The sequence below is a fragment of the Morus notabilis genome, unplaced genomic scaffold (genome assembly GCF_000414095.1).
Source record: "Morus notabilis unplaced genomic scaffold, ASM41409v2 Scaffold518, whole genome shotgun sequence".
Taxonomy (NCBI): domain Eukaryota; kingdom Viridiplantae; phylum Streptophyta; class Magnoliopsida; order Rosales; family Moraceae; genus Morus; species Morus notabilis.
In genome coordinates this window covers 952910-965497 of record NW_010366577.1, presented here as the reverse complement: position 1 = coordinate 965497, position 12588 = coordinate 952910, and the positions used below count along the sequence as shown (strand labels likewise).

The 12588-nt window shown below is 30.6% G+C and overlaps 1 protein-coding gene across 1 annotated transcript; it reads left to right on the top strand.

Moving 5' to 3' along the window:
* The first annotated feature begins 5076 nt into the window (after positions 1–5076).
* On the top strand, positions 5077–6560 carry LOC21409790 (transcription factor PRE6). The gene is made up of 2 exons (XM_010110666.2): positions 5077–5439; positions 6113–6560. Exons 1-2 carry the CDS (start codon positions 5320–5322, stop codon positions 6266–6268), a joined length of 276 nt encoding a protein of 91 aa, XP_010108968.1. The 5' UTR covers positions 5077–5319; the 3' UTR covers positions 6269–6560.
* The last annotated feature ends 6028 nt before the right edge of the window (positions 6561–12588 follow it).

The window sequence follows — 12588 nt, the reverse complement described above, 5'->3', positions numbered from 1 at the left end:
AAAGATAATAAAATGAGTTAAATTACCTTTTGTTCTGTTTTAAAACTAAAATAACATGAAATATTTGGCAAAACAATAATTTTGTTGAAAACTTATCTTCTTTTCTCTTATCATATCAAAACTCATCTTCTTTCCTCTTATTATATCAAACAAGATAAAGATAAAGAAAAACTAATTTTTTTTCTTTCATTCACATTTTCTATCCCCTTAATATTTTTCCCCCTCCTTTTTTCTTCCATCCTACCAAACACAAAACAAAAACAAAGTTAGAATTTTTTTGGTAAAGAAAGAACGATACTTTAACTACAATAAATAAAAAAATTGGTATTAAGAAAAGTTCGCCTGATTCAAAAAAGAGAAAAAATAATTCAGTAAACAAAAAGATGATACATGGAAGAAAGATAACAAATAGGAAGAAGAGACATAACTTAACGATAATTTTACACTTGTGAAAATTTAAAATTCTCTCACTTATATATGTGTGTATATATAGATCAAGAAACAAAAAGAAGGAAGAAAAAACCATATACATTGAAAGAATGATATTCCTCTGATAAATAACAAAAATAAGATTAAATTTTAGTTTCATTTGTGTTATAAGAAAGTGCCTAAAAAATTGAAACAACAAATAAAATCGACTCCTCTCTTTCACAAAACAAAATAAAATTTTAATTTTAAGAAGTTAAAAAATTTATATTATTAAATTGTAGTTTCTTTGGCTCTTCTCTTTCATTAAAAAAAAATGACAAAGAAGAATGTGAGTGGCAACGAGAGTGATCACAAATGATCACTATAATAAATAAATAAAAAATGAATGTAATAAATTCAAATACAATCTCATGTTGATCACAAATTTCAGGCTGCTCTGAGTCCAAATTAAGAAACGTAGAACGAAATCAAAATAAATTAAATTGAACCACAGCGAGTAATACCATGTATCACTTCGAATAAAATTATTAATTTGAAATACAAACGCAAAAATTCTTATGTAAGAATAATGAATTTATTTTATTTTTCTCATAATTAATTCCTTAAATTCTTAATTGATTTATTTTTTTGCTCCGAGTGTTCTTATTAGCTTCAGAATAAGTGGCGATCATGTACACTTGCTGACAGTATCCTTTTTTTTTTCAGCACTAATTTCTCCCCTTCATTTGTGAGCAAAGTTATATATATGATTATTGGAAACTAAAAATTTTCTAATTCTTCTTTATTCAAATTCACGCGTCATGAAGGAACCGCATAACTTTAAGAAGCTGAGTTTCGGCTGGACAGGATCTGAAACAAATTAATTTACCGATCTTATTTGTTGGTGGAGTATAATCTAAATGATATCCGTAAAATCCGTTTCTTCAAATAAATAAAATTGTATATACATAATAGGAAAAACTATTACAAGAGATCAGTGAAGAGTGGTCAATATGAGATTGTATGCGAATTGATTTTGTACCATATATAGCTTATCAAATCGGCCAACATATTTATTTTATTTTTTCAATAAATGTTTGAAGAAAATTATAGTGATCTTTGTCAAAGTACTGGGGATTCAAGAAAGAGCAATTTAAGGATGGAATTCTAGATTTACGATTATTGTGGAGAAATTATAGAATGCGTTTAGAGAGAGAGAGAGAGAGAGAAGAAAAAAGAAGATCCTGCAGGAAGCAAGCTATATACTTAGGCAGGCTTTTTTCAATAAGTCTAAAATGGAGGCATTGTGTGTGTGAATTGACTAATGCATGGATTTAGAAGCAGTCGGCAAGCATGCGTAGGATTGTGTCTTTGCAAAAGTGAAAGATCGTTCCAAGCCATTCCCTACTTGAAATCCAATAATTGATGAAGAAAAATTAGTACCAACGTCTATTTGGTGGTCAATAAAGCCAATAGATCAAGATGGGTTGGTGAAGCATATGTAACAATTTGTTACAGTAGTAAATATATAATTATGCATACAAAAAACCATTATAATGGTGATATATATATATATATATATATATTTTATATCAAAGTGAATATATAAGTGGTGATAAATAAAGGCATTTAACTTGTGATGAGGAAAGTAGGTGGATATACTTAGACATCATTAATTATAGCTGTCGGAGATTCAAAAGTACTTGTAACTACTATTTTAAAGGATAAAATTAACTAACGGCTACTTAATTAAGCATGAGTGTTTTGGATTTGTGGATACTCCTAACTTCTCTTTTAAGAACTTTGTGGCTAGGCAGTAGGTGTTAGGAAAAGAAGAACCAAAAAAAAACGAAAAAGAAAACCAAGTTAGGAGATCATGTAAACTTTTGTGGAGATTGAAAAGTAATTGTAACACTTTGATCATTTGTTTTTAAAAAAAAAAAAAGAAAAAGGAAGGAGCAAGTCAAATAGAGAGGTTGGATTTGTGGGGGACTCATCATAATAACCTTCAACTAGCAAATTGAATAATATTAATTAGTGAAATATATATATATATATATATATATATATGTGTGTGTGTATATATAAAAAGGTTTATTTACTTCCTTGAATGTAAAGTGTTGTAAATAATTAGTGAAAGCCCCATGCGTTTGCCATGGGGGAAATTAAAGCCAAGATTAAGGCAATCCTTTAGCTAATTACTTTACCTTTTTCATCATAGATCATGGGATTCTAACCGACCTAACTTCCAACATAATTTTCAACAAGATTCATGAAAGTTACTGGCTTGTCTTGCGTTGGACCTTTTTGATGTAATTACTTGATATTGTATCCATCGATATATATAGGTGTAGATATATAGCTCCATAGCACTTGTCCCCACTTGGAACCCCAAATAAGCAGCAATACCACTTGTAATTTAGAAAGGAGGAAGATGGGGAAGTTAATTGCGGGGCTTTGATAAATATTTAAGGAACACTAAGATCTCAAAGAGACAATTTATGATTTACCAAATGAGACCAAGCAGATAAGTAAAGGAGATAGGGTTTTCGGATGTGAAATTGTTTCTGCTAACTTATTATCCTCACATGGACTAACATGTATGGGGGGAAAAATGTTGCAATCAATGAGATGATATTTTAGTCAATTTTTGTTCCTAAAAAAAACATACTAGTAATGAACTGTGCACATCAAACATGTAGACTTTTGCGTGCTGCATAATTAACATTTTCATGTGTACTTTCTCTTTCACACAATTTTTTTTAAAATTTTTTTAATTTTTTTGCGTATTTCTAGTTCAAAAATATAGAATAATTTCCTCAATATTATTAACATTGTTATAAATTAACATAAGCTTTTTCTAATCAGATTTATCACGCATATATATATATATATATATATATATGCGAGTTTGTCTGTAGCAAACATGGTTTAGTATAGCGAGCTTGCTATTTTTGCTAAATAGTTAACTTTAATCAGTCATTAGTCAACATCATAGATAATTTATGCAAAGAAAAATAATTGACGGTGTCAATTAGATCAATTCATAAAGTTTGCTAGATATTTTAAATATTTATAATGTAATTCACCAGCTCGCTTACTTAATTCACCAAGAATTCACAAACTAATCCTCTTTAAGAACTTCTTATAATTCAAGTATACTTATCCATATAAATAATTATCTACATCAAACCACCACCACGATAAATAATATATATATATATATATATAGCTAGAAGAAAAGTTTTGTATGGTGCATATATATTGGACGTACGTATTGCACACACACATATATGATTATATATATATATATATATATATATATAATGCTCTTAATTTTCTGGTAAGTGGGTGCATGCCGATATATAATCATAATCTTTCAACTACTCGCTGGTCATTAAAGTGGCAACAATATATATTAGATAAATGGAATTGGCAATCTGGTATTAACTAGAATGAATTGGAAGCAACAAACAAAGGAGTTCACATCCAAAGAGGGGGTTGGGGGGTCCCGGGAGACACACAGGGGACGTCCAATTTTATTACACGTGACAATGCTTGACAAAAGCATGAAAACTTCATATCTATGCCTTTTTCTAGAAACAACATCTCACAAAATGATATGATATTTGTACTAGGCCTTAAGCCACGCCACGTGTCATGTCGTGTGTGACAGGGAAATAGCATGTGAAACGAAGGTTTGACAAATCCAGGGATGCTATAAGCCTCACGTACTTATGTCCCTAACAAAGGAAGTAAGAAAAATGGCACATATCACACGCAGCAGATAGGGTTCGATTTTTTGCTTGGGGACTAGAAAAGTTTCGTGAATGTTATTTACTAAAATTACAAATAACAAAACTGAAAATAATTAATAATTTCCATCAAACATGTAGAAAGAGAAATATATATGTACATATATATATATATGAATTAAAACTCTAATATTGTAATAGTGTTAAAGGTTATGATGATGATCAGTTGAGATCCCTTAACATTGTCAATAAGACCTTTTGGTCTAGCTAGCCTTGCTACGCTTGGTTTGGGGCGACCAATGAGAGAATGCCATGTCGGAAATTTGGGCTCAAGAAGTATCAAAGTCAAAGCGTGAAACATGGGAGGAGGTTTGGACTCCTGATCAGATGAAGGCACGGGAGAGTTTGATGACGACGTGGAATCCTCTGATTGGTTGAGAGGAAACTGTGCGAGAGATTTGTAGTGGAGAGGATCTGAATCCTACAATCACATGGCGTTGCGCATTGAGACATGTACAAGGAGGCCCACTTTGTTAGGTCAAAAACGAACATATTTGCTCAAACGCACTTGAGATCCAACTCCAACTTGGAACAATTTACACAAGTCTAGCTAGGTTTATCTCTCTCTCTCTCTCTCTCTCTCTCTCTCTCTCATATTTGCCTAGTCCACTGCTTTCTCCAATGCAGTGTCTTCTTCACCTCCAACATTGTTGTCTTTCTTATTGTACCCTCTCTCTCTCTCTCTCTCTCTCTCTCTCTCTCTCTCTCTCTCTCTCTCTCTCTCTCTCTCTCTCTCTCTCTGAGCTCATTTCCTTTGTGGTCCTTTAACCTCTTTATATCCGTCTAATTACTTTCACCTGTTATTGATAGAGAAGATTCAAAGCTTAACTTGTAAAGTCCTTCTCTACTTAAGAACAGCCTGATCTTCTTGTTTTCAAGAAGCTTATAACTTTTCTTTCTCACTCATTCCCTCCTCTTCTCACCTGCCTCTTTATAGTTGCTATATATACTCTTCTTTTGCAAACAAGGACACCAAATTAAGCTAGCTTCAGCCTTCTTCATCATAAAGAAATTAGTAGTGCTTCACTAGCTTGTAGAGAGATACATATATATCTATACATATATATATATATATACACACACATAATTATTCAATATGTCTAGCCGAAGGTCCAGGAATTCGGGGTCTTCAAGGATTTCTGATGACCAAATTCTAGAACTTGTTTCCAAGTTACGCCGACTAGTTCCGGAGATTCGCGACAGGCCCTCCGGCAAGGTACTCTCTCTCTCTCTCTCTCTCTCTCTCTCTCTCTCTCTCTCTCTCTCTGATATAATTATTAATATAATAGAAGTACAAATATAATATGTTCTCAACGACCATATGGCCACAGTGCAGACAGTATTACAAATGGGAAAAATGCAATTTGTTAGCACGACGCATGTGCGACAGTACCACATGTTGCTTATAAATTTTTGGCCTTCTTGGTTGGTGTAGTCTAAAACTTGACCCGGGTATCAAGGACTACATTTCCACAGGTTTTACTTTCTATATATTATATATTTATCTATCATGTGTAGTGTTATATGCATATATATATATATATATATATGCATGTGTGTAACACGTACATCGAGGCCACCTTGGTCCAATATTGACACAGACACACACACACACGACTTTGAAATTTATGTGACGTGATTTGTAGCATGTAGCAGTGTCACTGATCATGATAGCGTGGTGATATATATAAGTTGGAGAATGGCCAGATATATAATTTTCTGTTGGGTGGTGAATATATATGCACGGCTACTAATATAATATATGTGTGTGCATACATATATATATATATATGATGATATAATTTCATGTAAAAAATACTGAAAAGTTCGTTACACAAACAGAAAGCGACTTGGGTTTTAAATAAATGGGATCTGACTTTGTTGTACAGGTAGCAGCATCCAAGGTCCTACAAGAGACCTGCAATTACATCAGAAACTTACACAGAGAAGTGGACGACCTAAGCCAGCGTCTGACCCAGTTGTTGGCTACCATTGACGCTGATAGCGCCGAGGCCGCAATTATTAGGAGCTTAGTCACCCAATAGGCGTCCCTTATATATATATATATATACATGCCTACATATATATATATATATATACATATTATATATATAAGGCTGGCTATATATATGTTTATGATATTTAAATTCTATGTAGTGTGTTCGTGTTTTTGCTATGTTTTGGTCTATCTATCTATCCAGATCAAAACAGTGGTTGGAATGTGCTCGAATCCCAAGGTTTTATTACCTGTGTGGATCTAGGCAGTGTAATTAAGCTATTTTGTCAAATAAAAGGACTTGCACTACTATAGCAAAGCCTGGCTCATAGTATTATGAAAAAGATATAATATACAATGCAGTACGTAGTACTCGTTTTTTCTCCTAGTATTAATATTTCAAGTTTTCATTTTACGCTATTTTCTTGGTTGATAATGGTCGTTGAGGGCTTAATATATATATATATATATATATATATATATATATATTATTCATAATCATGATCATCATGATCGGCGCAAGACACATGCATTTACATGGAACTTTCTCTTTTTGTCTTGTTGCCAAAATTAGTTTATTAGTTGATTAAGACAGTACTCTCCCCCATCTCTATAAGTTGATTAAAGACAAAGCAACGCTGATTAAATTAATGTAAGGAGGATAAATTAAGAGTCATTTCTAATATCTTAATATTCTTTATTAATCATTTTCAGCTTTTTGTCGGTAACATATGAGATCAAGAGGCAACATCTTCCCAGCAGGAACAAGTATTCATATTGAGTGATTTGACTTAATGTTGGATCTTGTTTAGACATCATTATTTAATTCGTATTTACAAAGTGAGACACGTAAAAAAGAAGTGAAGAAAATGATACCATATATCTTTTAACTTTATGTGTTACTTAATATAGTACTGTTAAGCTCATGATCGGAAGGTCTGACGGTGTACAACATTTCTTGCTCGTTGGTTCGAAAGCACTTAACATGAGAGCAGTACTTCAAGAATTCTTAATTACTTGAATAATAATAAAAAAAATGTATTATATATAAATAAATGTTCCTAATTGACTTTAAGGTACGTATTGCAATTTCAGTTCAGTGGTCGAGCATTTGGCATCTAATAACGAGGGTTATAATTCAAACACACACACACACACACATATGTACACTTTTTTCAGATAATCATCAATTAAGGAAAACTATAATAATGTTGATGGAGCTATAATTTAGAGGTAGAGGATATTAATAGAGTTAATTAAGTTGTAGATCATATTAATGCAGTTAATTTGATGTTAACGCCTTTGATGTAACTAATAAGAAGGTTGATATATATTTTTTCCCTCATTCATGACCTGGTTTGACGGATGATGAAGATCCTATTCCTAAGCATGGTGTACAATGAACTACACCAAGATCAAAACCGTTCAGAAAGTTACAAAAGTCAAACCTCGCTCTTGGGCAGACCAAGTAGGTGGTACCTGTTATTTCTGTTGAAAATGAGAAAATTTTTGAACTAGAAGAAGGCTAGGATAAAAACTTGAGATTTACAGAGGAAGAGAACTCTTTGGAGTTTGTACATTACTTCTCTCGATTTACATTTTAGCTTGATACAAAATAGAAGAACTCACCCCACCAAACATTCATGACGACTTATTCGCAATGATTGTTATTGCTAATATATTTGTGATGACATTTCAAAACTATATTGTTGCAAATATGTTATTTGCATCTGATTTTTTAGGACGACTAAATTTGCGACAACATGTCGTCGAAAATAAAATATTTACGAAGGCAAATCAGTTATTTATGATGACATCACGTCGCCGCAAATGTTGTGCCCATTTATACTAGTGGCACCTTCTTAACAAACGGTAAGAATTGTCCTAACACCCTTCTAATCTAATGGGTATAATAGAATTAGTGGTTTCATGATATATATATATATATATATATGTAGACTTATTTTTCATCAATGGTTACTATTAAATATATAAATTTAATGACGTGGTGTGATAAAAGTTCAATTTGATCATTAATTGTCATTAATTTTTTAGTCAACTATCTAGTTTATTACAACCGTCGGATCAATATCTTATGGTTAAAATAATAACGTCTATTGATGAGTAAATATTCGAGTAACCATTAAAACCATACCTATATATGTGTGTGTGTGTGTGTGTGTGAATATCTTTGGATAAATTGACAAATTTACGCAAAGCTTTGATCCCTAGTACTAGAAAGAAAAATGACTATGGTCTTCATGTTTGAAGTGGGCAGAGTAAGTTATGTAAAGAAATCTGAATTGGCTCATGTCATATTTCGGTTGATGTTGTTTTTCCCCATAGGGTCTCTTTTCATTTTTCTTGTTTTGCTAGCTAGCCATTTGTAGTTGGTTGCTGATCTTCTATTTATTTTGTTTTTTTTTCTTTTCTTATTAATAAACTCGACTCGAACTCTCCATCTATTTTGGGAAAAAAAAAAAGAAGTAATGTATTAGAAATTTATAAGGGAGTACTGGCTATAAATTGATCTAATAGAATCTCGATTTAACAATTCACGACGGGCTCATAATATCCCTCTCTGACTCTCTTTATTCTTTTTATTTTTATTTTTCTCTTTTTGTTTTAAAGTAAAGGGAGGGCGACTAGCATCAAGTCTATTAATTAAATTTTAATCTCCCATTATATATATGTGGGTGTAATATATATTTATATATCAGATTTTTAATATATAGTGATTATCATTTAGTCCTCTACTTAATTGATGATTAGTTTCCTTCCAAGTACTATATTATAATATATACATATATATGTGTGTATATATATATATATATATATATATCATTTATAATCAACCACATGACCGAACTTTTTGACTTGGTTGAGAGATATTGAATTTGTAGTTCCTAGTAGCTAGCTAGCCTTCACCACAAATTTCTACGAAGTTTCTGCAGAACTTGATGATGGTGATTAAATACTTTTTTTTTTTTTAAATTTCATTTGACTTAATACCTTTTATAGCATGGAAAACTTCCACCTTTTCTCCCTATTTGTTCCCTGGTAGCTCGGTAAGTTTAAAAATTTGTCAAAAAAAGTCGTAAAATAGTAAAGAAGCAATTAACTTTCTTCCTAACTTAATGCCATAATTAAATACAACATCTAGATCTGAAATGATGACTTTGGTGGTCACCACCCTAGTAAAACTTAATTGAGAGAATTAATTATATTATATGATTTCTTTATGAGAATGGGACAACTTTCAAATCCGTACTCTTCAAATTTGATCTATATATTATACTTAAAGGGGCATCATACGATGATGAGACTAGTCATGATCAATGCGGATATATATATATATATAGGACTTATATATTTACAAACCAAACTTTTTCGAATTATAGATTGACGTGTGATATGGTTCAATTTAGGATTAATATTGCTTAACCAACATTTTTTTTTAAGTTAAACTAATGAATGAGATGTGTACAAGACTTATGTGATAATCTTCTTTATCATCAAAACACTCAATTATAAGGTCAATCTATCATGCATGCAAGCATGGCACCCAATGCGATAACTTAAAAAAAAAAAACAAAAAACAAAAAACAAAATCTGGTCAAACATCTGAGAGTAAAGTATGAGTTATGATCCAGAAATTTAGGGTATCTGCTAGATGATAGTAACAACAGGAGTTCATGTTGACTAAAAAACTCAATAAAAAAGGAGATGATTATGGGGAATAAGGAGCTTTTTGTCCGTATTGATAAGTTGCGTTAAGGAGTACTCTTCTGATCTTCCTTATCAAATATCAACAATACATGCTCATGATCATGATCAACTCAATTAAATTATAACATTTGCAGTTTAAGTCAAGAATGGGTAACAAACATTATTAAACCTACTCTTTTATTATTATTATTTTTTGGTAATCTATTAAACCTACTTATGTTGCAAGTACTACATAATTTGCCCTATCCATATGAAAACACGAATGCGAAACATTAAACAGAATCCACTCCTAGATTTGTTAAGTCTTGGGATCGAGATATCATCGGATGTCATCACACATACACATATAAGCGTGGTTTTAGTGGTTACTTTACTATTTACTCAACAATGGATATTGTTATTTTAATAGTAAGGTATTGATCAAATGTTTTAATAATTATTTAGATAGTTGGCCTAAAAAATTTATGATGAATTAATGAGATTGCATTCTTAGTACGCTACGTCACTAAATTTTTATATTTGATGAATGACCATCAATAGGTACGTATTCATTGAAAACTTGTTTATATATATAATCATAAAATATAGAGATGCAATGGTTTTCGTTCTATAGTTATAAAAAAAAATCTAAAACCCATAAAAAATATTTAAAATTAAAAAATATATGTTTGTGTGTAAAACATCAGTTACATAATTGTAAGTTCAAAGAAACTATTCCACAACACAAAAAAAAAAAAAAAAAAAAAAGGAAAGTACTTGAAATTGAAATTAATTATCATAAAAATTCAACATATATAAAAACTGGTATTCTACCCAAAAAAAAAAAAAACGCACACACAAACAAACATAAAATATTGGTGACCGAGAACTAATTAAATAAATGTGACACGATAAAACATGCTTGTTTTAGTACTAGCTTCCATTACAACCAAACTTTAACTGTTTAAATTCCAAGTAACACTCCATAATCAAGCTCGCGTCAACATGCTTATAACAAAGAATCAGCCTCAAGATAATATGTAATTTTCAACGGTGTAGTCATTGCAAGTACGTTCTAGTTAATCGACTACATTAATCTTCCACATACCCAATTACGTGAATTAATTTCCACTCTTAGCATTATTATAATAACTCAATTAGTCCTCAACAAGCCAATTGCAATCCTCCTTAGGGCGATATATACATATATATATATACATATATATATATATACATATATATATATATATGTGTGTGCAGTACTATATTGACCTTCTTACATACTTTCTTCCTTATGTATGATTGAAATGTGACGGATCATCGATCATTCACATACAAGAGAGAGAAAAGGTCCATCGAGAAACTACCCTTTGGTCAGCTCTAAAGTTCCATTATCTGCTTTTTTTTTTTTTTATGTACTTCAATTATCTGCATATTTTATAAACTAATACTTGAATTATAACATTTATATATACCAAATTTTCAATTCCAACATAGAAGGCAAAGAGATAGATTATTTATTTTATAACACTACATAATTGCATACCTTACACGTTAAAAAAAATGTCTCCGACAAATCAAGAAATGAAAATTAATTATGAAGGCAAGAGAGTAAATATTGGCAACTTTGTCGGTTTTTTCTCAATAATATGTAAATCAAAGAACCTCAATTCAAATACGGAATATGCTTAGTATAATACATTTTTTTCATAAAGCATCCACACTATTATTATCTATGTTTTGGCCTTTATAAGTTTACTCCATTTAGTGGCGGAGCCTGCTTCTGATTTCAGTGGAGCCATACATTATTGTTTTTTTAGATAAGGGAATAATATATGTACGTCAAAGTTTTAAAAAAATCATAAAACATATTATATATAGGTGATGATGAGTTTTCATGCTTCTAAATTACTGCATAATAGTTTTATTTTTAGTATAATTAAATTTTTTTTTCTAATCCAAAAATGAAGCCCTTAACTCAGGATCTATTAGAAGATATGCATCAGTTGATTTTTGTTTTAGATTATGTTGCTTTATTAATTTTTCACTAAGAAATGCAGCCTCTAATTTTCTTTGGAAATAATTCAACATTGCTACAATCAAGGAAAACTTTTGATAATTATTTAAACAAATTACGTACAAAGTTACAGTCATTTAACAATTCACAAATCTTACTACAAAATTATAATAAGGAAAAATTTAATTTATTGGGGATAGATTATAAATCCAACAAAAACAAAACCCATAGCCACTCAAAACTTTTTTTTTTTGGTTTCATTTATATGTATTTTATAAGACTATAATTGTACAAATAGTTAATAGATGCAATCAGAAAATCATTATAAAAAAAATTTGCCAAATAAATCGGAAAGAATGAGAGAGACAAATTATGATCAACGAAGTTTCATTAAGAATCCAACTACGCCAAAAAAACAATTATATGAAGTTTGGTATTTACAAATTTCGAGGAATCTGATGCAATATTTATGAACGCACTACACTTGATGACCAATGAGGTTATATAGATGGATAAAAACTACAGTTTAATGGGAGCTTATGGATAATTTGAGTGTGGGCAACAACCGAAAAATCATAAAATTTATAAAAGGAAATTATTATTATTATTATTAATATTAATAATATTAATAATATTATTAATAA

Bases quoted from the DNA above. Each gene is read 5' to 3' on its own strand.
- LOC21409790 (XM_010110666.2), top strand. From the start codon at position 5,320: ATGTCTAGCCGAAGGTCCAGGAATTCGGGGTCTTCAAGGATTTCTGAT. The intron at 5,440-6,112 runs GTACTCTCTCTC...TTTGTTGTACAG, and splicing joins GCGACAGGCCCTCCGGCAAG to GTAGCAGCATCCAAGGTCCT.